Source organism: Electrona antarctica, assembly GCF_951216825.1.
Source record: "Electrona antarctica genome assembly, chromosome: 22".
Classification (NCBI taxonomy): Eukaryota; Metazoa; Chordata; class Actinopteri; order Myctophiformes; family Myctophidae; genus Electrona; species Electrona antarctica.
The window spans coordinates 23,807,371-23,834,481 of NC_136805.1; the positions used below are offsets into that span (position 1 = coordinate 23,807,371).

Sequence of the window (27,111 nt, forward strand, 5' to 3'; positions counted from 1 at the left end):
TTAGTTGCTCTGCTTATATGAACAGTATTTCTCTGTACCGAGGTAATTTGCTGTAAACAGTGCAGGGGTACACACTGATTTGTTTCGGTAGCCAATATTGGCTAAGTCAGTGCCACCCAACACAATGTACTGAGAGAGAGGGCAAACAGGGCCAAGTGAACCCAATAAAGTTCCTGGACAGCCTTCCAGTAAAACCATGAGTTCCACTGTAACCTGATATGGCATCGTGGAAGTGTTTTGTATTTCCCCTAATGCAAGGTGTAAAAGTGGAACTGGAACAGCTGGCTGGTTTCCAAACCAAGACAAAAGCTCAGGCATTGTGCTGAAAAGAATCTGCAATTACTGACAAAATAGGGTTATGTCTGATCGCTGCTGGGGTAGGAAAAGCTTTACTTTCTCTGTACTGAACTTTACAAATGGAGCTATTTTTGCTACAGGAGAGTAATTTAGCCTTTCCCTTAATGTTCACCTTCTCAAATCTTACAAAGAGCCAGCTGTGTGATTAAGGAAGCCCCCTTAGGCCAAAATGGCAATAGTAATGGCAATGACCCTTTCCCCTTAGACATGTGGGAGTATCAGACAAAGTGAAAAACTCGTTTGCAGTTCCCACAGCACCCCTGGTTAGATGATAATGGTCACATTTATCACAAAGATGGCAGTGCTTGAAGACATTAACCCTGTAAAACCCGGATTAATTTCTACTTGCAAAAAAACGATTTCAACCTTACTACTACTTTTTACTACTATGACTTAATAGAGGAAATTATGTAAAAAAAAAAATTATAATAATTAAAATAATAATAAATTAATAATTTACATTTGGGGGATATCTTTCACAATAATGAATAAAACATGTTCTAGAATTCTAATGATCACAAAAAAACATATATTACAGTTATTTTACTTACTTTTATTAGGGTTAAAGGTCAAAGGTCATAGGTTAAAAACTGTTAAAAATTGCACAGAGTCCAGAGATTTTTTATTTGTGTGAATTTCAGCCTCTGTGGGGGGTATTTATATGCAAATATCATGACCAATGGCATTGCAATGAACATCAATGATGACGTTTAGGTGAAAAAAGAACATAAAAAAAATGTTTTAATTAATTAAAATATGTTGTAGTATTGGCTGGGTGTTACAGGTAGTTATTCCAGCTCATCTTTTTTTCACTTGTTCAAAGAATTTGCATTCCACTGTTATCTTTGTTGTGTTGTGCCTCAGAGGGTACATGGTATTATTAAGCCATTAGGTAGACTGAACTATGTGTTACAATAACACAGGGTTATTGACAAGTGAAAGAGTGCATGTGCATCTATTAACATGATTGACAAGAGAAAGCCTATACTGTACCCGCAAACGCATGCCCAATACACCCACGGATAAACACGCACGCACGCACGCACGCACGCACGCATGCACGTACGCACACTGCACATAGGTACCGCTACTAACACACACAGAATGTCCAGTACACACAAACCCACAAAGCTCCTACCAGCATAACAAAGCACACACATTGACGCCCACACACGCACGCACGCACGCACGCACGCACGCGCACACACACGCACACGCACACGCACATGCACGCACCACAAGGGATGTTTAGAATTTAATTAAGAAGGAACTGCAACACCACAACAACAAGCCTCACTCATGGCTTACTACGCCCCCGCAAACCGTCAACACAATTTAATTTCCCTTTGAAAAACTTCAAGGCTGCACAGAGCTCCTCGGGATAATGAAGCGCCACTGGCTACTTTGTCCTGATCTGATTGAACAAGTGGACTGCGTAGTAGGGAGTCAGGCCGCTCTGATGAGTCTATTAACTCTATTAACGTTCTTTCACTCCCTCTCCACACACCCTAGTCCTTCCCTCTCACTGTCTCTGCCTCCCCATCTTCAATACTCATTAGAAATGAAAAACAAAATGGCACGGGGTCCAGGACACTGAGTCACTGCTCAGCATGAGTCAATGTTTCAAGACAGAGGATGTCTTAAGCTTGTAATCTTCCTTTTGTAAGCTAACATCATGAGGGAATGAAAGCCGTTGGGCAAATGGTTAGGTATACTGTCTGCCTCTTCTCAACAGATGTTTCCAGAAATCTATGGAATACTGTATATGAGTGATGCATTATCCAAATGCTGACTCACTGCTTTTCAATGTACAGTACGACACAAGACTCACAGTAACTAGACTGTAATTTGTGTGCATAGACTAACTTGGAACTTGAAAGAAATTCAACGCTCACATCTCTCGTAGGTATATGGGGACTGGACTTGGTTATGCATTGGTTCGTGACAACATCGGCACAAGCCTCCCAGTAGAGCTGGTTGAAGCCCAGACTCATACATGAGGCAAGGAGGCCACACCTTTCACTGCCTGTTGCACACCATCACTCCCTTTATAGTATGTGTAGTTCTGTGAGTGAGTGAGTGAGTGAGTGAGTAGGTGAGTGAGTGAGTGAGCAAGCGTGTGTGTGTGTGTGTGTGTGTGTGTGTGTGTGTGTGTGTGTGTGTGTGTGTGTGTGTGTGTGTGTGTGTGTGTGTGTGTGTGTGTGTGTGTGTGTGTGTGTGTGTGTGTGTGTGTGTGTGTGTGTGTGTGTGTGTTGGGGCGGTCCAGGTAACGCAGGGTAATTTCCTCCCATGAGACGACAGCTGTCAAACAGCTAATAGGTCACAGATGTGGCCAGATATCGCCCCCTGCCCCAAAAACACATATCACGGAGACGAACACAGAACTGCCCAACCTCAACTAAATACACTTGCACACCTACACACATGTAGAATGCAAAACATTCTCCAACTCAGCTTCCCTGACTGGTTAACCTGGACACATAGAAAACACTAACACATCTTCCTGGTCCTACCGCACCTCAAACAACACAGCTTCTTCTGGCATTCTGCAAGCCGCCTTCTCACTCAGGCAACATCAACACACATTTATGCATGCATGTACAAACACACATTCAAACAAACCATCATCTTAGGCCAAATAAACACACACCCACCACCCCATGCAGTGTGTATGGTGTGTGATCCTTGCTCTCTCCCCCGTTGCTTCCACCCGCTTGTGTGTGTGTGTGTGTGTGTGTGTGTGTGTGTGTGTGTGTGTGTGTGTGTGTGTGTGTGTGTGTGTGTGTGTGTGTGTGTGTGTGTGTGTGTGTGCGTGCGTGCGTGCGTGCGTGCGTGCGTGCGTGCGTGCGTGCGTGCGTGCGTGCGTGCGTGCGTGTTTGTCAGTGGGTGAGTGAGTAATGCATGTGTTGCAGTGATAGCTGTCATATGCTTTGTGCAGTAGAACAGGGGTTCTAAACCCGTGGGTCGCGACCCCTCGCCCTCGGGGGGTCGCCAAATTATTTTGGGGGTCCCCAAATTGTTTTCATTTTGGTTTTTTGGTTTTTTTAAAAAACTGAATGGCTGGAAAATGGAAATTTAGAGTTTACATACACATAGTGCATGCATAAACTTTCCTTAATGATTATATCTGGTTTCAGTATTTATTTATGATGTATTTTCTCTATTATCAAGGTTATTGTAGCAGTCAAGTTGTATTGGTGGTCGGGAGGGGGGCAGGGCGGGGGTCGCGAGACATGGCCAAAGCATTTTTGGGGGTCCCCAGCCAAAAACGTTGAGAACCCCTGCAGTAGAAGGTACTTTGTTCATGAATCCCTGTAGTTGAGTTGTAATATAATTTGTGGACTAAAATAAAGTAAAATAAAAACTCAAATGTATGTGCGTGCGTGCGTGCGTGCGTGCGTGCGTGCGTGCGTGCGTGCGTGCGTGCGTGCGTGCGTGCGTGCGTGCGTGCGTGCGTGTACTGTGCGTTGAGCAACCAGAGAGGCCCAGCAGTACTATTGGCCATCTGCTGCCTGTAACAAAGCACTAATGACATTCTCTTCTCAGTGGTCACGACCAAGAGTTTGCACACTTCCGTTCCTCCTCTGTGTTAGTCTACCTCCCCATGTGACCTTTTACAGGTGCAAGTGTGTGTGTGTGTGTGTGTGTGTGTGTGTGTGTGTGTGTGTGTGTGTGTGTGTGTGTGTGTGTGTGTGTGTGTGTGTGTGTGTGTGTGTGTGTGTGTGTGTGAGAGGAACTTAATTCAACTACAAGATAAACTGTTGTGTGCTTCTCCCTCTAGTCTATAAGTCAACACTTTCAGTGATGAGACCTGGGGAAAATACCTCTGTTTCACACCTTTTATGGAGTTGTTGTATTCAACAGAAAACACACAGCATGCAACAGCATTTTGTGTGTGTGTCTGTGTATGTGTGTGTGTGTGTGTGTGTGTGTGTGTGTGTGTGTGAGTGTGACAGTGTGTGTATTCTTTTTCAAGACAGTAAAACCAAAAAAGAATACAAAAACTGATACAAGCGCAAAATGCAAAATCTAAACCACAGAAACAAACATAAGTAAACCATAAAATCGCAATGTGTTGGATAAAGGCCAATCAATAGATGAAAGAGATTATGGAGACACGCGTTCATGATTTCACGTGTGTGTGTGTGTGTGTGTGTGTGTGTGTGTGTGTGTGTGTGTGTGTGTGTGTGTGTGTGTGTGTGTGTGTGTGTGTGTGTGTGTGTGTGTGTGTGTGTGTGCGTGTGTGTGTGTGTTTTACATGCTTCTACATGAATACTCACTCTGTAGCATCATTCATGTTGACAATGCAGGGACGTGAAGCCACAGCCTCCTGGGCAGAGACAGAGGGTCGTTGACCCCGACGACATTCCTTGACAGACAGCCCAGTAGTACTCTTTTTGTGTGACAGCGTACTGGGCTAATAGTGTACTGGGCTAATAGTGTACTGGGCTAATCGAGAGGCCCATGCCAAACGGGTGTTGGAGATGCCAGCAGCCCCAGGGAGCTGAATAATGCCACCCTGCCAAAGTGACATCTCTCCCTGGGAACGCAATAATGTGTGTGGGCCTGTGTGTGAGCATGCTGCGCTGCGATAGGCCCCCTTTCAATAACAATATCCCCTGTTGTTCCCGTTTTAGCTGAATGGGTGCATCATCTCTCTTTTTTCCCACACTATCTCTCTTTCTGACTGCTTGATCTGTCTCTGTCTCGGTCTCTCTCTCACTCTCTCTCTCTGGCCCTTTTTGAAACTAGCTCCTCGCCACTCGCAATACACACTTCCACTCAGTTTGACCATAGATACCGGTATATCAATAATAGAGACGGCACCGGGATTCCCCTCCCATCCAGTACCGTCTCTAATATATACATATCTATGCTCAAACCAAGTGGAAGTGTGTAGGGTGAGTGGCGAGGAGTTCGTTTCAAAAAGGGGGTCTCTCTCTCTCTCTCTCTCTCTCTCTGTGTCTCTCTCTCTCTCTCTCTCTCGCTCTCTCTCTCAGTCTCTGACTCCCTATCTCTGGCTCTACAGTATGTCTCAATCTGTGTTAATTTCTCTGGACCACCAGCTTTCTCTCTTTTACATGATCTGTCTCTTCCTAACCTCATCCTCTGTTACGCAGCAAAATCCAGAGTCTTAAATTAACCCACGATAGTTCTCAGGAGTTAAATTTACACTGTGTGTGTGTGTGTCTGCCGGCTCTGCCCCGCAGACACTAACCCATGCATCAATCACCAGCACAAAGGCCGCCAAAGTAAGCATCTCCATCCTGGCAACCCCGGCTTCGTTAACAAGAATGTCGCCATCCAGCCCCACTCCACCCAGAGTGGATGAGTAAGACCAGACTCTCCAAACAGCTGTTCAGAGACTGATCAAAAGAAAGAGAGGGACTTCTTTTTCCCCATACCGATTCTTTGTTCACTTCATCCACTTCAATTCTATCCGTCACCAACCGAGGCCTCTTTTCAAGTGCTCTCCCAAGCACAGTGAATTCACCAGTGGAATCTGAATTTAGCAGTATATTATATCATAAGTAGTATATTATATTATAAGTATATTGTAAGTAAACTGGCCTAAGTCAGGTTTAATCCTATTTAATTCTATTTTATCCTCTTATGTTTCATAACTGACACACATAGTGTTTACTGACACACATTTTAGTTTAAGAAGGTGACAATGTGAAATGTAATTATACGAAGCAACTGCCAACCGTTGCCATTAATGACATAAAGATAACAAATGAGGTGTCTGAAGTTGAACACAGTGGCCTACATAAAGTGTACACCAGTCACACCAGAATCCCGCACATCTCTTTCTATCATGAGTCATGCAGACTATAAAGCCTCATTTAAATTACTTGTAATACTCCCCGAACAATGCGTAAGCATGATTTAGCCCTTCCCCTTACTCTGCAATATTTCGAAACTCAGATGGAACCCGGATCATCCTTTGTTCCATCCACTCTCATTGGCTATCAGAGAATTGGGAACAACAGTACTCTTTCTTGTGCCCTCTTCCTTGAGTGCCTTCTTACAGGAAGCTGCACCCTGATCCTTGGCGTTTGTTTTGGCTGAGCTTAAAAAGCACTGACTAGATGAAACAGTTCCCTCATACTGTATCTGCCATTATCTACTACATCAACAGGCTGGGTGATAGTGTTGGGCAGCATAAATGGATTATGAGAGACTGGGCCCCTAGGGCATAGACATATAAAAGCCTGTCTTGCCGCCAACAGCACAATACCTAAATTCACCTGTACCTCAACAGGATTTATATTCAGGCTCTCAGTCTTGCCAGATCCAACACTGTCACATAACGCTGATCAGAACATTCCCCTCTCCACCGTAGTCACAAATCGTGGTGTAACGTTTGACCATCAATTAACCTTGAGCGCAACATGAAAAACCTCTGTAGGTCCTCCTTGACCACAATAACATCATCAGATTCTGTCCCACCATGACCCACTCAGATTAAATCAGTTGGTCCATGCCTTTATCCCCTCAAGTATTGATTTATTTGATATGGTCCATTTGGTTCCATATACATTCTTCTGAGTTAAATTAACACTGGGGACTGTACAGTGTAGAAATGATCGCGTTCTGGTTTGCCTTGAGCCATTGTTTTGAGATGGGTCTTAAAAGGTGGGATACTGTATGTTCAATATTCAATATTTATTTTTGTTACATCTTGTATATGAGTAAGGTTATTTGGTTTTGCCTCCTCAACATTGTAGAGGCAACAAAAATAGCAAAGACATTACTAAGAATAGAAAGAATACTAAGTAGAAGGTAAAGAAATGTATACATAGCACACTTCGTGATGCATGCAAATTCTGTATGGGTCCTACTTCTAAATATTATCTGTGTGTTTGTGTGCGCACTAGTGTGCATAATGTATTAGGTATGTGTACATTTATGTGTGCATATGTTTGTGTGTGCACTGTGCAGTCTCAATAATGGAAGTGTTGTGCCAGTGTGTAAATATTGAGGTGGGTGCAACTGTATGTGGGTAGATACTGTATGTGCTATGTATGTAGACATGTGCTATATGCGTATGACTGTTCCTTATTGCAAATGGTTTACTTCCCTATTAGGAAAGCACATTTTGTTCAAATGTATTGCGCTTACAGTATATATGACACTTCACAGGGTGCCATAGATAGGTGTGATGTAATGGTGAAAATGCCATTTAGTGTGCGGTTTCTATACTCATTACAATCTTATGGGAATACACATTTTGTAGACTGCACAAGCTTCTCTCTTGAAAAAACAACAATAATAGGCTTAAGAATATATCTGCAACCCCCTGATTTTCACGAGGTGGGCCCCTATAAACTGTTCAAAATAGTTTATGTTCATGAAAGGAATCTCACTTGCTGGCCTAACACAGTTCTCAAAGTGTGGTCCAGTGACCCTTAGGGCCCAGGGGTCCTTGAGGGGGTTCTAAATGGACCCTTTACAGATCTGTATCTCTGAGAGTGTACACATGTACACTCCAAATGGAGTAACCAAATGGACCCTAGCTTGGCCCCTTGGTTACATTAGTACGTTATGGGTGTCCTTGAAATTAAAAGGTTTGAGAACCACTGGTCTAACACTAAAACATATTTAAAAGAGCATACAGTCAAATGCTAAAACGTTAGGGGCTCCATTCTGTGCCCTGCGCTGCGCCATGGATCCTCTATGATATCCTAATCATAATGTAGGTTACTACTGCATGTACCATATGCTGAATAGAATGAGACACATAAGCATCCTTGGCTGATATGGCCAATTCCTGAATCTGCATTTTAGCATGGTTGCAGAAATAGTTCTAGCATGCAGTCCTCTTTATGTAAAAAGATCCTGTTATCAAAGGCTTTTCCACAATGACTGACACAGATTTCAAAGGGAGTGGATACAACACCAACTTTGTGATCTGACTCTTTGTAGTGGCATGTAAAGACCCACTAGCCATCCTTTGAAAAATGACTGATAATTCAGCTGTGCCTCTAAGAATGGCCTTTATCAAGACAGCAAGCACATATTTATTCACAATTTTCAACAGCAAAACACAACCATTCATTTGTTTATGAAGATCCAACTTGAAGGCTACACCTAATAGAAACTCTATTGCCTAGGAGGACATCAGTGGTGTTCTTGTGATAGACATCCACCTAGTTATTTGGTGGGCTTGTTAACACTGTGTAGTCACTGTAGTGGGCTGTCATTTTTCTAGGCATGCCTGAGCAGGAAGGGTTTCTGGGAGTTCCCGTTCCACCCCTTTTTCCTCCTTAGCTTACACAAGACTCCACCATGACTGTCCATCTTGGATGCGTGAACTGAATCCAAGTACCTTTAAAAGTCCTAGAAATGCAGCTGAGCCAATCTGATTGATATTTACACGTTTTCTGTCCGTCAAAAAGAAACAATCTGATGGACATATTATTTAGATAGCGGGGCAGATATATTGTGAATATGGGTTACATCCTTCCTGTTGTTTATTAATGTAATGATTCCCAAATCCTGTAAAATGTATTGTTACTTGTTGCTGTACATCCCATGAACTCTTTTGTTTTTCTGTTGTTTTTTGTTTTCTTGCTTGTCTTGTGTGCCACTTGTTTGTGTTTCGTACATATTTTAGAAATTCAAAAATATAGAGTTAAAAAACGAAATAATCTGCAAGCTCTCAAGGCATTGCGTTGCGACATGTTGTCAGCTGGTGAATATGCTGTTTTGCTGAATGTTCGCCCCTAGAATAGGGATGCTAGGGTTCACGTGGTTATAGTTATAAGTGTAAGAATTGGGGGTTAAATGAACTGTGTGCAACCCACAGAACAGAGTTAACAGGACCACTGTGAGGGACAGTGCCCCCCCAGTTAGGCCTCTCTTGTGTTTGTCTTGCTGCCGAGTCCCTGCCTGCGTCCCCCTGCTAATGAATGGGTATTTAATGATCTGAGAGGACCATTCAATTGAGTGGAAAATGTGCAGGTCTGTAGAGCACCGCTCCTCTTGTCGTAGGAAACAAAGGCACAGGACCCCGTATTCACACACTGCAGAGAGGGAGAGCGGCTGGGGTTGCACACTAGGTCAAGAGGAAGGTGTGCACGTACATACGCACGCACGCACGCACGCACGCACGCACGCACGCACGCACGCACGCACGCACGCACGCACACACACACACACACACACACACTTTTGCAGTGCAGAACCTTTATTAAAAAATACATCTGCACAGCAGTTTTTTGGGGAATCATTCCCTGGGCGCGTTTTTGGGGAATCATTCCCTGGGCGCGTTCCTGGGGGTCTGGATGTTCTGGGGACCCCCCGGGGACCCCCACACGGAGTTGCACCACTCACTTCACACGGGTGTGATTTTTATTCTATACCTGTATGTTAAACATTGTTGTGGCACAGTCTGGAGGAGTCTGCCACACCAACCTTTCGCTGTGCACATACAGTACTTGCATGAACTTGTGTTAAAACCTGGCTGGCTGGCTGTCAAAGTTGTATTTGCGTAAAAGAGTTGAGTTACGACTGTTATCAATCTGTGGATGCAGACATTGATATTCACACCCCAAGATGTTTATTGACGTTGCCGCAGTAATATTGCCAATCCAATCCAAGCCATCTGCCAGCATCAGCCCACTCACTATAAACAATGTCTATATAACCAAAACGGTGAGCTTCTTGAACCCAAACACACATGTTCATTATATTCCCATCCTTACTTGCGGGTCATATAAGTTGTCATAAACAAAATGACACCATGTGGTCACAGAGGAGCCGTTGAAACAGACAATCAAAGGCCAACAGGACATAGGAAGTGCACTGTGTGTTTATGAAGAGGACTAACTAGGGAATAACCACGGAGCCATGCAGCTTACATGGACTGGGAGGTGGTTTATAAGGAAAGCTCATAAATGGTGCCAACTCTCTTGACCACAGTAGGAGAAGACAATGGATGCTAGAGTCTGCTTGAGCATCGTCTTTTACTAGTTGGTTTTGCAGGTTATCTCTAAACTAATAAACTAAAGGAATAATTCAGTTTATGACCAACCCTTTTTTGACAAGACTCAATGTATGTGTGATATATCACTCCCAAATATATAAAAAATAACTATTCCTTTAACCACTTAAACCCCCAATTTAGTAAACCGGACCTGAGGTCATTGGCCCTGTACGTTTTCCGATGTCTTTGCCAAAAATTGCTGATCTACAAGCAAACCTTTATTTGACAGTATAGGGGGGGGGGGGGGGGGGGGGGGGGGGGGGGGGGTAGAGATAATCCAGGTTCGAATTCAGGTCATCATGATTATGTCAGTGCAAACTGCACATGCTGGTTGAACTTCCAGGACGCTTCTGTGTTTACTAGTCGGATTCATTGTAACATTATTCACTGGTCTGTCCACAAGATTACATTAGGCTTGTTCTCAGCACACATGCATCACCTTTACTGCTCTTTATGTCTACGTAATTGTACGCAATTGTCAGGTTAAAGAATAGCAGACCTATTGGAAGTCAAGGAATATAATTGTCCGGTACATAATGTGACAATGTGACATATTGGGACAATCATAAGGCACTTGTCCCTTGTCCCCTCATCATATTATCTTCACAGAGATAATAGATGACAAACTACAGACATATGCCTGCGTTTCCTACTCTGTCTTGCTCTTCCTGTGTGCACCCATAAAGGTAATGTACCACTTCCTCAGCTCCATGACGTCCGAGAAGGATGAATGAGGAGACTGTTTAGGTCTGGGGCCTCCAAAGACAGATAGCTGCCCCTTTGGTAAACATTACAGACAAGTGATGGCATGGGCTTCACAAGGTTGTTAAGCGTCAACTTGTGCGGTAATGTGGCCCTGGAGAATAAGGTAAAAATTGGACACATGCCTTCTCTCGTCCTACTGGAAGACAGTTTGTCTTTCTTCTTTCCATGGGATCATTGAATCTCATAGAAACAATCCCCTGCTGGTTTTTCCCACTTAACCAGGGTTTGTGGTGTGTGGTTGAAGGTCAAGCAGATGTCATTCCCTAGAGAGATAGCCCCCTTGACCCACCCCAAGGTCTTATACTCACCACCAGTATACACACAGCTAGACTCTACGTGATGGACGAGACACTGTATATTCTTCATGCATTTTCCATTGTACTCATTACTAGGCATGTAACAATTCACTCAACTCACGATACGATTCAAATCAAGATACTAGGTTCACAATACAATTTTTCATTTCAATATTTGTATTTATTATTTCTCTCACACAAATCCAGTATTTTCTTTCTATTAAAATGTATTATCTTATTGTCTTCTCAATACAGAAGATCATGATGCTGTTTGCATCATGATTCAAATTACTATTTAATCGCAATTTAAATCGTCACCAGTTTGAATCGATTTAACCGATTTATGAACTTACGATATATTGTTACATGCCTACTCATTACAGTTGCTCTCGTTCAATGTGAGATCCTGTGCCGTGTGTTATAAGACTTTAAGGCACCAAGCTAGGTTAAACGAAATCCCTCAAAATGTTGTATTTATTTGATTTTTTATCTTGGACTTCTCTGCACAGAATCTAATGTGTTCACAGAGAAGACCCATTACATTATCACAACTGTTTCTATGTGCCAAGAAAGGAATGCTGTTCTGGTGTGACTCCCTTTTTAATGATTAAGCACCACTCAAATAACTCCATTGTACAGCAATGTCTTTCAATTTCATTCTTTTTTGTCTCCCCTAGTAAATAATTTACTTCAAGGTTCAAAAAGGAACCACAAGGGTACATTTTTACTCTCTCAGATGGAAATGAACACTAAGGCTTTTATTGTGTATTAATCATTCCAATAGGCATTGTCGAGAAAGACTTGGATGCAGTCTCCTTGCTGCTGACATCCAGTGCTATATTGCTTAGGAGTTGGCATAGGCACATTATAGGAGAACAAATGAATGGCTCAGCCCAGAGTGCATTTTTGGAAAATAATAAATTCCACTTGGAAACTCCCGCATTTTAAAACGGTCTGATAACGTGAATGGTTTTACAGTATCTGTGAATTAATCGCTGGCATGCCAAACTTTGGCTGTCTATCTTTATCTTACTGCAACTCCAAGAGTGTAAAATACAGTGGAGCAGTCAGAGAGGAACTGTGAAATTTTACTACACGGATTGTGCGGCGTGTTGTTTTGCCCTGGATTACGAATGTACAGTATGGATTACGTGAGCTTGAGGACCAGCTGTTTTGTTTCCAAAACAGAGCGAGTATGCTTTGCTGTCGCCTGTCTTTCAGTCTGCCTCTGTGTGTGTGTGTCTCTCTCTCTTCTCACTGAGAACTAAGCTAAAAAACAGGTGCCCTCGGACAGTGGGAGAGTGGATTGAACCACGCCTCTCACCTCAGGCTATACATTCCTCCGCTCAGCACAGATAGGAGACATGACAGACAGCAAGCTGCTGTGTGCCGTGTGGGTCCCAAATCCCTCCTGCATTTCCTTCCTGACACGCACGCATAGCACACATACACACACACACACACACACACACACACACACACACACACACACACACACACACACACACACACACACACACACACAGAAACACAGACAAAAACTCATACACTACACTCAAAAACACATGTGGAAGAAGGAAGTTTGAAAACATGTATCATGCACGGCCACATGAAACATTACCCCCCCCCTTGAAGTTTTAACAAACCTACAGAGAGAAGAAAGAAAAGTCGGAAATCATAAAATGTCATACAAAATTATTTCTGCATGTAGGGATATATCATATAAGAACGACCTATTTGTTCTGTTTGTGATCTACAGAACATCTGTAACACATTATGGGCAGATGGGGAGGTTGATGATGGCAAATCCATCAGCTGGTGTGGAAGCTTTATCTCAGACCTCAAGATACATGATAGATAGAATATTCTTTATTCCTATTGTCACAGATTTCAACTAAGTTTTGCTATCAACCTCTTCATCTTATGACATATGACTTGAACCCCCAATTCAGAGGAACTCATGCTGTCGATAACCATCAAACACATTCATTTACTATCTGCTCCAGGAAGAAGTGGTGGAAAGTAACTAAGTACATTTACTTAAGTACAGTTTTGAGGTATTTGTACATTACTTGAGTATTTCCAATTTCCAATACTTTTACTTTTACTCCACTACATGTCATGTCAGATACAAATATTGTACTTTAGTCTCCCCAAATTCGAGCCATCTGGGGGGAATAATTCCGGGGGTAATACATGATTACATACATAGATTCTAAGGAAATGACAAAATTCAATAAACTAAATATAGCCTAATCAAGTAAGTGTGTAAGTAATTAATTCCACAATTTACACAAATGCCTTCTAAATCCTAACGGTTCTCTATATAATGATGGAGCTAAAGTCTAAATTGACACCAATGCTTTCCCGGATTGGATGGGTTAACATTTAATTTATGAATATCACCTTTGCAGCAGGTGCTATTTGTTTTTTGTTTGTTTTTTATACATGCAAAGCACCTCTATGGCTGATTTTCCAGCAGATTCCAGCCCAATTTGGGCCTCCACCGGTACTATCTGGGGGAATAATTCTCATTGTGATTTTGGAAAGGTATACGTAAAATATGTGAAAGCATGGCATAAGGAAATGTATTATGAAATTCAATAAATCAAATATAATGTGTGTATAGAGATGTCTGGCCAAAAATCACTATGAGCATTATTCCCCTCAGATGGTACCAACCAACCCTACTGAGCTACAAGCTCACAATGCGCCGCAATGTGACGCATTGTGAGCTTGTATATCTGCTATTTTTATTTGAAAACTTCAAATATGACATTCTGCATAATGAGTACTCTCTACTTTTGGTACTTTTAAGTACATTTTGATGCCAATACTTTTGTACTTGTAGTGAGTACTTTTTCCACCACTGTCAGGGAGGATACGTAATATTAGATAGTTGAAATAACAAAGATATTTTACAGTGTACTAAATAAAAGACCAAATGGTGATTGGTAGTTAAGGCATTGACATTTGTTTCACTGCTGTTATGAACATTTGTTGAGGGAGATTGAACACGTACGCACAGAATACTAATATGATTGTCCCCTCACTTGGCAAACAGCTGTGTATTTGAACAGTACTTAAGCCATCAGTGGTAGAAAGAAATTGGGAGGAGCGCTAGCTTGTTCAGACAACTGTTTGGTGCCTGCAATGTTGCCATGTCCACTTATTTTGACTTTTCTCACTTGTAAAAATTGGGGTCAAAAAGTGTAGTTGCTTATTTGGGCTTGCTGTGTGAAGCATTTTCAAGTCAAGGGCCCCCAAATTAATTTGTATTTGTCGTGGACAGAATATTTTGTGCCAGGGGCCAGGGATTTGCATTTTTTAAAATGTTTCAAAGACTTTCCATCACATCACAACGTGCTGTGAGCTTGTAGATTGGCTATTTTTAAATAGCCGATGTATTAAAGGGTTAAAGTGCAGTGCTGGGTATCGACGGTCGTGCATCCTATTCGGTTCTTTTGGGCTTGTTTTCTTTTCGTAGACCTGGCCACTTGTTTCTATAGCAGAATCTGGCAAAACTGGGTGCATGGCATGCTGCAGAACGTACCATATTTGAATCTACCATGCATGTGTTTTCAAACAATGTTCTCACGTGAACAACACTAGATATGTGTTTCTTATTGCTTATTTTGTTCTAAAAATAGGTTATATGTGTGCCGAATAGGTCAGATTTCAGCAGAAGAGTGTGTTGAGGTTCATTGTCCTTTGTGTCCCCAGGGAGAGCAAAAACGTTCACTTGATATTCTAAAATGTAAAGTGTTGACGAAGAGCCAACGCTTGAGAGGTTGTTGTTCTCACAGCAGGCTGGCCTACCTGTCTACACAAACAGAGTAATGAATCTTGATATTGTTACACAGTGTGTGGATTTATAATACTTAATTTTCTGTGTGTGTGAGCTGCATGTCTGGAGTAAATCAGTGCTAGCGGTTGAGATGCAGAAATGAGTGGATCCCGTATTCTCCATGTGAAAGGTCATCTGAGCCTGGCGACGGACTTGGTTGGAGCTTCAACTGAGCTTCACACCCCCCCCCAGACACCACAGTCGCTTTAGCACACTGGGCACATAGCAACCCACAGCTCCATGGCAACACCTCACTCTGCCGTTGATGTACAGCGAGGACTTGGTGTGAGAGCGTGCTGTGTTTCATATTCCTCAAATGAATGTGTTATGTGCTTCAGTCTAGCTAATCTGAATTCATATTCATGGCATTCACGCCCACGCAACGTTAACCCGTGTGAACTTCTTTCAAGGACTTTCGCTCCCTTTTATCCGTGTTACTTTGATAATGTAACGGTTCTACTGTACTGTTTACTTTGTATCTTCCAAGGATTTAGGCATAAGACTCGACGTTGCCTTCATTATTCAGTAAGGCAGTGGTTCTCAACCTGTGGGTCGGGACCCCTAGGGGTAATTGACAGTGGACCACTCATTTCGGTCTGATTTTTTCAAAATATTTATCTGTGTAACTGAGTCAAATTGAATGCCTCAACTCTAACATTCCAAGTGCTTGTCAGGGTGGGGGGACCCCAGTTCAAATATGAAATTTTTGAGGGGTTACAGCCTGAAAAGGTGGAGAACTGCAGTGAAGGTGAAATACTGCTAGTCAAGAGTAGAAAGAAGCCACAATGAAAAAGGTTATGGAATTATATACCTTTTGGTGACAATTTATTTAGTTCTTTAATCAAACCTAATTGGATCTGACACTTCTAGGCATGCAGGCCACTAGCTCCTTGTGCACTCCATACAATATGCACCCTCCATACATACAGACTCAATGACTACTGTAGTTCATTCCTTCTATCACCTCTTTACATCAGGAAGTCTAGATAGCATCCCGCCCACCCATGTCATCCACCCTCAGCTCCTGTTTCAAAGCATTCATAGGGGGATGCCCAGGAGAGAGCCAGTCAGCATCCACGACAAACCACAAAGCTGATCCCAAACTTCGGCATATAAACACACTTAAAGTATGTAGGCTTAACCTCCTCAATTAAACGGATATTACGAGGGAGAGCAGAAACACAGGAATAATGAGATGTGGGAAATTCTGTTTTTCCGGGACAGTATGGGAATGAGGGTGGCGGTGGATTTGAAGGGGTGGGGGCGCAGGAAACTGGGAGATAAATTGCAAATTACATTCCATGTGTGTTGTGGGCTGGGACTGGGACAGGGGGGGCTGCTGTAAGGGTCTCTGGGGGTGGTGGCTGTTGCATTAGGGCCTTTGTCCCTGCAGTTCAGAGCGACTGGTATTGGCTTACAGTTGAATCTGGAGAACACTCAGCTAAGAGCCGGAAGTGCATTGTTACTGTATGGTTACGGTATTTGTTGGAAGGGGCTGTTTTTACCCTGTGTTTTTGTATAAAAATGTGAACAAATATATAACGTTGTTTTCTTCACTTAATTTTGAATTCTTTGCGACTTTGCAACTGTCGAAGTTGAGTGTTCCCACATTTGTAAGCACAGTTCATGAAGCATGCTACCTATTTTTGTACAGTCAAGTAATTTTCTAACAGTGATTTAAAAAGGAAGTTAAGGTTCTCTTTCAATAGGCTATTCTATAAACAAGAGCATCCATGTCATCCGTGTCAGTGTAATCATATACCTTATGCACCTGAAAATATATTTTTGTGATGATAATGAAGAGAGGATCCGTATCAGCTGCCAGTCTCCCAGACGGACACAGTTTAACATGGTAAAAGGGTGGGGTTAAGACCCAGAGGGGTTAGGATCAAGTACCCTCTACCGCTCTTACAATTACAATATGAATGCATGGGAATCGATCACACAGAACAAGATATAGGCGTAGCTCGCGTTGCTGTGGTCCACTATGGTTGTGAGTTAAATTCCTCTTAACTCAGTGGTTCCCAAACTTTTTCATGTCAAGGACCCCCAAATTGACACTAATTAGCCCACAGACCCCCGTTTGAAAAGATATGCCAGGGACCCCAATAAAAGAAGATTTTTATGTCTCTAGCAGTGATTTTCAACCCGTTTAATTTCAAGGACTCCCAGTTGGACATGCATTAGTCTACGGACCCCCATTTAATAGCATTTCTATCTCTGGGACCCCCAATTTATATTGTAAAATCAATGCTAATTTAACTCTGAGAGCGTACAAATGGACGCCCAAATGGACCCGTTAGGGTCCATTTGGTTCCAAATGATCATTTAGCTAGGTCCCCCCTGGAACTCCCTCAAGTACCCCTGGGGGTGCCCGGACCCCACTTTGGGAACCACTGCTCTAACTAACGTCTCTGTCTGGGACGTTATTCTTTCGTGTGTCAGGATGGTCAAGCTGTGCCTGTGTGTGTATGATCTTGTGAACATCACTTTTGTGCCATATGCATGACTTGATATGGGATGTTGGTATGTTGACACTGTATACAATGACATGTTGTGCGTTTGGTTTGAACACTGTACACTTTGATAGGTAATATGAACATGTAAACAAAATGTAAAAGCCTGGATGACGTTAAACACCCTGGAGTCCCACTTTAGGGCATGTCATTATAGTTGAATATTTTCATTCAACACTTCAACACATCAACACTTGTTGATCTCTCAACCATATTATACTAGTTGAACCGAGTCCCCCAGTGGTTTATATACGAATACAAGAACATTCTGCGCTCACCCCAGAACACACTAGCTCAGGTCAAATCCGGCGACCTCAGAACAGTCGCCACCAGGTATTCCTTTTTTCTTTTGTTTTTGGCTTTTGTGCCTTTTTTTGATAGTTACAGTGAAAATGGACAGGAAAGAGACATGCAGCAAAGGTCATCATGAATGGGACTCGAACACGCGACGCGCTGTCAGGCCAGAGCCTATGTGGCATGCACCTGGACCACTTGGCCAGCGGGCGCCCCAGGTATTCTTAAACGTAACCTCAGTAAAACTATGCCTAAATCTAACCGTATACCGAAACTTAACCTCAGTAAGATCTTAGTAAACCCTAAACTTAGTCCTAATCTCAGTAAAACGAATACAAGAATACAAGAACCAGTGGGCGCGCAATCCGTGAAAGAAATGGGGACGAGTGTGTTTTGGGGTGAACATTCCGATTAGTCTATACTAGGCCCCCCTCCTGTTTTTGCCCTACCTAAACTAACAAAAATAGCCGATCTACAAGCTCACAATGCATTGACGTGTTGTGAGCTTCTAAAGCCACTATTCTCTCTAAATGTAAACAACATAGTTTAACCAACTCGGCCGCACTATCTCTGTATCTTACGAATAGCTAAGGGGACATATCTCTGAACAAAAGGAGAGCTCTGGTTGTCAACCTGTGGAATGTGCATGGTAAAGTAGTATCTCCAAAGGGCGTTCATTATTTCATTGGGGGCAGCAGAGGGATTACTTTAGGAAGCAAGAGGAACTCCCAGACTGTGAGGAGAAGCAGAGTGGGAGCTCGACTCTACAGCTGGAGGAGGTCAAAGTAGAGGTCCATCCAATCCCTTTAGTATTTTGTCTTTCTTGGGACTGACAGTAGGAAAACTGATATAGAGATTAGAGAGATAGCATAGTTGAAGCATTCTTGGGTGGGTGGGTGAAGGGGGGTGTTAACCACATTATCCCTGGCTAGTGGCTACATGGCATGAGATTTCATCCAGGAGAAGACAACCTGTTGAAAGGTCACGCATTGTGGCGAAGATATGAGCAAAGTGAGGGATAACGCAGTGAGGCACAGTCCCTCAACACCATGGGGTCCCTAGGGTAGACTTCAAGAAGGGTAATTGGGGGAAGGGTGCAAGGGATGGGGACACTTTTAAAAACCTCTTTGGCCCATTCGTTGACCTCTCTAAGGGGATTAAGGGTTTAATGAACTACCCATTGGAGGCCAGAAATTTAAGTGACACGCAATAGAGCGATGTAGACGGTGGCTCTTATTGGAATGCTCATGTGAGCACGCTGAGAACAAATACGCTGGCCCTGAGGAGTGTGAGTCAGGAGGCTCACAAGGCCACTGCCAATATACTCATTTAGAAAGAGCAAAATAACCTACTGCAATGCACACAGTCCCATGCATTCCAAGTATCCTGGCAAGTTACCTGCAGGCTCTACTGAAATAAAATGTCTGAAATTAAACGATATATATTTTTTAAAATGTTGGACTGAAGGATGCAACAACTTCTGAATCCATCCAGAGCTATACAGCATATAATTACTTTGTACATTAGTTGTTACAATGAAACATATTGTTATAGTTGCACAGTAAGGTGCAATCATGTTCACTTTGTAGCCTACCTCAGTACAATGAAACATTGTTGCAATGAGAATGTTTCGCCATTTTTTATCCAACTCCCACACCTTAATAGCAGCTTTCCTGGCGAAAGTGCTCGACAACCGTGTCGGTGTCTGTCAGTCGCCGAAAATCGGGCTTCAGGCGACATGGTTTTTTATTGAATGCAGCCTGTGAAGCTCCACTTCACTTGTTCGTGTGGGCGTGTAGTAGAGAGAGGGACAGGGCAGGGGGGATCGGCCGGGGGACAGCAGCACCACAGACAGAGCATGAGGCATGCACCGACACCTACAGGCACAGGCAGTACCACTACACTACACTACAGAGTGCGAGAGGGGAAGGTCGTTCTAACGTTTCAATGGGGTGCTTATTGTGAAGTCTACCTGTTGGACCGCAGTGAGGGAGACGGCGCCACGGCGGAGCTCACACAGACCCCCCGAGCGTCGGGAAGGCAACTAAAATCTCCAACATGGCACGAAGGATGTTGCTATTTGGATTCTTCTTGACGGTCTCTTTCGGGACTCAGGTCTGCAGTGGATTTAATATTGACGTGCGGTTCCCGGTGATCAAAGAAGGGAAGACGAAGGGAAGTTTCTTTGGACTCTCGGTCGCCCTGCATAAACAGACGAAGGGACCCAAATACCTGTAAGTTACCAGTGCATCAGGTGATCTCAGCCTTACTTGTCCCGCTTGTTCAGCCATGTCCCACTTTGTTGTCAGTTAACGGTTAAAGATGTTGGCTTAATATGCAACGCAACAAGGTACACTATATAGGCAGCTTAAAATTATAAACAGACAAATATGGCTTTCTTTTACACTTGACAACGCGAGGAACCTATAGGCTACAGAAAAGTTAATTATTACAGCAACTGAAATGCATTTGCACCTGCACACGGCGATGACACATTGTCAACACCTGTCCATTCATTTAGCCTACCTACATGGAATGTGTTTTGCAGTTTGTCTTGCGCTCAGTTTCCACTTTTTAAATGAATATTTCGATAGACGGACCTACATCAACGTTTTCCTCAGAGCCACCTGTTAGGCTGTTACTGCACAGTGGGGCAGCAGTATGGGGCTACTGTACCGAACGAACCTGTCCTTGTCCTGACCATATTGCCAATTACCATATATGATCTAATGATTTGCATTATAAAAAACCTATTCTTATGAATCACAGCATGTCGAGCTACAGCTGGTAGAGACAGACATGAGAGACATCTGTCCGCTCCGTCCTTGACAATGGCTTGCAAGTGTGCGCAGTCCTTGAAACAGGATTCGTCTACGTAGGCTGCTCTCAGTGTGCGGAAGTCGTTACCTGTGTTGCTGGAGTTGAAAATGAATAGATGAATTGTAGTCACGCAGTGAGCCGAACAGCCATGAATCATGATCAACACCCTGTTGTCAAACCTTAGTTTTTATTGATAATAAATACTTTGGTGACAACTAATTGCAGTTGGGTATAGTGTAGAGTAGACTATGTGTGCTTTAATTTGACTTATAGGCCTATGTCCTCATATGTCCCCCCTTATAGTTTATTTAACAACATTCTGTTTGCCTATTAGTTTATTTATTGCTTTGACTATTTATTAGCCTACTGTATGTATAAATACTGGCTTCAGACAGCAATAATATAAGCTAATGACCATTCTATTATCACACTTACAGCAAACAAGTACCAAAAACTTTTAAGTTATACATGACTCAAGGGCAGGCTTATGAGGGTGGGTTTACATGCCTAGGGGACTGTCATTTGTCATTGCTGCAGGTTTCACAGGTGGGCCAGTCAGATGAGACCCTGCAGATAGTCTGTGGTGCAGGCAGTAAAAGGAATCATATACCCATAAGAAAAGATATCTTCAAGCAGGGCTGCTACAGCATGAGGGAAATATGCCACTCTACCCATACAAAAATAAAATGTTTCATTTTAGAGTTATACAATCATGCCGTAATGCCCTCCTATTGCATCAATCTGTGCTACCTTTGTATTGATTGATTGATTAGTTACTGTATTATGCATAAATGTAAACAGCATGGAGGTACAGTAAGACATTTAGGCTAAAAGGATAACACAAATGTCCTGGGGACTTATTTACATTATGTGGTCCATATGTCAATTCATCAAAATAGAATACAAATGTAACGCATTCATACATCATATACAAACAACTAGTACTAGTAAGTACACATTCTGTTCTGTGTTCTACAGCCACCAGGAATGCAATAGAAAGCTGTGTGACGTGCTGTAGCCTATTCTACTTTCTATTCCATGTGTCCTGAGGCTATTGCCTTCAACTGTGACAGAACTGGATTTGTGTTTCACAAATAAGTGACTCCATTCCATTGGTTTGCATTCGTAACACTTCCAGGTTGTTCTTACCTACAGTAAATGTATAACTGCTCACCCATATAGGTAACACATTGACGCCTTCGTTTAAGGTTAATGATAGCTTTTAGGAAGGCCACTCGACAAGCCCTTCTGGGTTTTTTGGCCTTTCCGGCACATCATGTTTTGATTTTGACCTCGGTTTTCCTTTCCATATAAAAGTATTTCCCTCTTTTTTTTAATCATCATGTTATAATGAATAAAATAATAACACTGGTAGCAAAGCTTTACATAGAAGTAGACCTTTATTCTAATGCTATTTTAAAGGGCGATGAGATGATTAATGTTCAGACTTGTATTATGTTAGAAGCCTTCCTGGTCTTCCAAATTATGTCAGTCTAGGATTTCCTTTAGCCAATTAAAGTGGTGTCCTCATCCTTCCCCATCCGTGATCCCACAGTGTTGTCATTTAGCTGCCTGCCTCCCTTATTTGTTTCCTTGATGAAAGTGGCCCTATCACCAGTAAATGCTTTGAAGAGTTACGCAGGAAAGAGTGCAAAGCCAGCCTCCCTACTTCCTGAATGTTGTTGCTAGAGGAAGCGATGACCAGTGACTTCTTAATAAACTTTCTTTATCTTGGAGCACATATTAGACTTAGCAGCCATTATCTCTGCAAAGTGGCATATTCATGTGGCTTTAGATTTCCCCAACTGGTGGAAGGGATAGTGGTGGTGTCCTGCTGACACATGATCGATGGCCTATCCTGGGAACCGTCCCCGAAGGGATGGTGTCACCGTTTGTAGACTGCAACCTTAGAAGGGGGACCACATGGCCGTGGTAAAGAGGCTAGAGGCCTGGGGACCCATCGGTCCTGTAAAAGGAAGAGTGTAGAGATGCACTTTCCATTAGCATCTCTTGCTCCTATCAGTCACAAGCCAAGACTTCTCATTTTACTATGGAATATTGCCTATAGTATGCTGTAAAAATCAATTTTGTTTGAGTGTAGTGGAAAATGTCTGTCTTCAGTATTTTTGAGTGGTGCTAGCCACTCCTATATGCAGCAATGTGTGTCCGTACAGTATGTATGTATGTGTGTCTCTGTGTCTGTCTGAGTAAGGACAGCTGAAACACCACGCTAATACCACTGAATGGCACTGTTGAGCAGCGCCACACACACACACACACACACACACACACACACACACACACACACACACACACACACACACACACACACACACACATAGTACAATACGGAGTAGTACAGGGCGGCAGTGGCTCAGGGGTAGAGTGACCAGATAGGAGGTGTCAGAGTTAGAGTCAGTGTCGAAGTGTCCTTGAGCAAGACTCTGAACCCCTAATTGCTCCCGATGTGCAGGTTGGTGCCTTCGGTGTGTGAATGTGTGTTTGTGAATATTAGTGATGCTAATCTTGGGGGAAAAAAAGAATGCTCGCATTCATGATGATTTGACCTGCCCCACCAAAAAAGTCGGCATTTCTTTACTCAATCCACGGGTTGACCCGTGGGTTACAGTTCAACTTGTGTATACTATTTGACCCGCCTCAACCCGCCCCGACCAAAGAGTTAACATTTCTTGACCTGCTCTGATCCGACCCACGGGTTACAGGTCGACCCGTGCATCACTAGTGTGAATGGGTGAATGTAATGCACAATCTCTGTAAAGCGCTGTGGATAAAGGCGCTATATAAATGCACCACTTTTTGTACAGTACAGTACGGAGTAGTACAGTACAGTACGGAGTGCCTGGCCATTTGTCAGAAGTGATCACTTCTCTTAAAGTTAAGTCAATTGAATCACACGTTCACTTAACATAATGTCTCCCAGCAGGCCAACAGGCTTATGAGACCTACTATCCATTATTGACTGTGCTGAGAAAAGAGTGTGAGTATTTTACAGCAATTGCCTGCGTGATCTGTGTTGTTTTGGTTCTCTCGTAACTCCGGGATCTGTCTCGTTTCACCACAGCAAGGGCTAGCCGCAAAGCTCTTCATTACACACATTTCTCTTATTTTCAGAGGGTGTGAATATTTGAGAAATGTGAGAACTGGGAATATAAACCAGTACTGACATGTGCAGTGTTTAAAGTGGGGACTCATGCGCATGCATGATGAGTCAGCCAGACATTAGGATAAAAGAACTTGAGACAGTGGGTTCCCAGTGCAATAAAACAAAACCATGCCTTCTTTTTCCTTTTCTAACCCTCTTAAGTCGTAGACAATTATCCAATTTGGCTTTTGCCAGAAGTGTATCTTGACTCAGTTGAAGTGATGTGAAAAAATGTATTTCACTAAACACTGTTTTTGGAATGGGGGGGCCACTGGCAATTATGAAACAGACAAACAGTGCATATTGTTGGGAAGAGCTGCACCTTGCTCATCCGGCGTCTACCTGAGGCCAATTTGTACAGGGCATTCATCTCTCCTCTCTTCATCCCTTTTCCCTCCTATGAACCATGTAAGGTCTCTGAGACCCCCCGCCCCTTCTGAGGGCCTTTTTTGTTCTCTATTGGAGCAGGGAGGAGGGACCAGGCTGTCAGCTGGGCATCTATTGGCTCTTCCAGGCCCCTGACCCTGTGGTATGCCTGGAATGTTTCACCCTTCTCTGCACACTCAGACCATCCAGGTTGCAGGTTGGGACAGGACAAGCAGAAAATGAGGAGTTTAGGGAGAATTCAGGCGAGACACACACACACAACTCCAACTTTCAATCCAAAGAGACTCTCATGAGGTGGGCAAGCTTAATCTGCAATTTCTCAACAAGAAAGTCAAGGTTTTAAGAGAGTCATGTCCTCTGACGTACAAATATTTGGTTTTATTTATTTTATTTCATAGTAAAGACTCCAGGCATCACGTAATGCAAACACAATCAATTTATTGGCTTAGTACAAGTCAAGACCTCCTTCAGAACATGTGGAGGTTGGAATGACACAATCCAAATACACTCCAGAGTGGAGGCGTGAACAAGTGCAGACAAGTACACTCAGCCATCAATCAGGCATCATCAATATAGAGTTATGAACACTTGACCAATAATAAGGCCATAACTACTATGAACTCTAGTGTGACTATTTCTGGGAAGGTCATATTTGGCAACAATGGGCAAACATTTAGCGAAAAAAAGAAAAAAAATCTAGAAGCTCACAACAGGACACTTGTAGATCTGCTATTTTTACATTTGATATTTGGTATAGAGATTCCTCTGTCCTCTTAGGCATTGGTGCTAAGGTTAGAGGAAAGGTGCGGAGAGCATTCAGCATGGAACTGGGTTGGAAATTGCATACTAAGGGCACCGTGGTGCAATTTGAAACATTTTCAATAACTAAAACTAATTTGGGAAAAAAGGAATTTGGTAATGGGAATATTGTAAAGGTGTTGAATAATAACCTACTGGTGATTTTCTTTTTACCTCCCAAATCCATATATAGCATTACGGAAAGCAGTACTGCTCCTTCTTCAACCATCTCCTCTGTCTGAAAGCTATGGCCTGAGGATGTGAAACTCAGCCATTTAATTTGACGGGGCCTTCCCTTCTCCTGCAAGTTGGAGATTTGAGTGGTGGTTGGGATTTTATAGACATGCACACACAGCCGAATACAGCATTCTGTTGGAACATGTACAGAACATGTATACAAGGCACATACTCATTCTTTTTCTGCGTGCGTAAACAAAACTTTAAACCTGACATCCCTATTTTGGGCATGTCATTCTAGGCAGAAATTTGCAAAAACTGCCAGAAAAAAAACCAAATCATTGTCCACAACCTTTCTAAATTAAAAAATAGCAAACCTATGAGCTTGTAGGTTGTCTATTTTCACTATTCGTTGTACAAATATGTTTTCTAAATCTTCAACACAAACATTTTGAGGTGAATGTCCATCTGACAGTCAGGAATTATGCCCATGAAAGGCCATTTTGCACTATAACTGAGTGAACTAATGTTTGTCATATGAACTAGAGTACAACTTAGTGCAAATGAGAAGGATGGATGACCTTGGCTGTGGTCCAACATTCCGTCATAGAGATGGTAGTGGTCGTTGTCTTTGAAGATGGTCCATCAAAGCATGAATGTCATGGCAAAATGACAAGACTGTGATAAGAGTCCTGCACTGTCCATTATACCCTGATGGAAACATTACAATCAAAGGGAGCACTGATGAGTAAAAACTAAAGGAGACTCATTTCAATTACAATGGTCATTTTATGCATGTTAAGATTCTGCCCTGCTTTGCACTCGTGCAGAGACTCTGGCAGTTGCTGTAGCTGTACTGGTGCTAACTAGATTTAAGTCATATTGATTGCTGTTGTCACTAAATTAGGCTAGTTTCTCCTCTTACTATATTGATGCTGCAAAGCGTCAGCTGAGGTAAACTATCGCTCCCTGTTAATAACACTTATTTGTTGACAAAATTTGGAAAAATGAAGAAATGCTCAGCTCATTTCCTCGGACGGGAACCCGTTTTGGGGTTTTTACCTTTCGAGACTGGAACCCATTTTTGGGTTGTTGTTGCTATGTATGTAGTATGTACAGTATATTTAGAAACATATTTTAGTAATTTTTTAATACATATTTGAAGTTTAAAAAAAAACTTAGGTCAGATTTAGAAGGTGTTATTTTTTGGAATCGGCCTCAGGTCTAAATGGGTTAAGCCTTCTTATCTAGAAAAGTGGTTTCCCCATTTTCTGTTCACAAGTCATGCTAAAGGAAAAGTTAACATTTCAAGCTACACCTGTCCTGTATTCATATCCTTGCAAAAGATAGTCTCTATACCACATTCTTTCTATTACGCTGTTTTCTTTCATATAGTTGTATACACTGTAGTAATAATGTGTGATTATTATAAAATCCCAAGGCACACCTGACTTCACTCCACTGAGAATGATATGAATGACTCAATATATTTTGTCAGTTCCTTGAAGGGCTTGTGATATTGCTTCTTATGACTCAACTGTCTGGGTATGTCAAAAAATAAATTGTCCTCTCCCTAAGAATGTGTTCTTTGTTAGTCACTATTATATTTTTTGTGTGACACTGTTGTACAACAACAAAGCTTAATCATCCTAATTGATTAAACTATAAATGATCTATTCAAATTCAATATAAAAAAATGA

General features: G+C 42.5%; 1 protein-coding gene across 1 annotated transcript in view; it reads left to right on the forward strand.

Moving 5' to 3' along the window:
* Nucleotides 1-19,934: 19,934 nt before the first annotated feature.
* The window catches only part of itga3b (integrin, alpha 3b), a 42,801-nt gene continuing 35,624 nt past the window's right edge, over nucleotides 19,935-27,111 (forward strand). Inside the window, exon 1 of the mRNA XM_079492701.1 lies at nucleotides 19,935-20,300. Within this exon, the coding sequence (XP_079348827.1) occupies nucleotides 20,125-20,300 (176 nt within the window). The 5' untranslated portion in view covers nucleotides 19,935-20,124. The remainder of the gene's footprint in view (nucleotides 20,301-27,111) is intronic.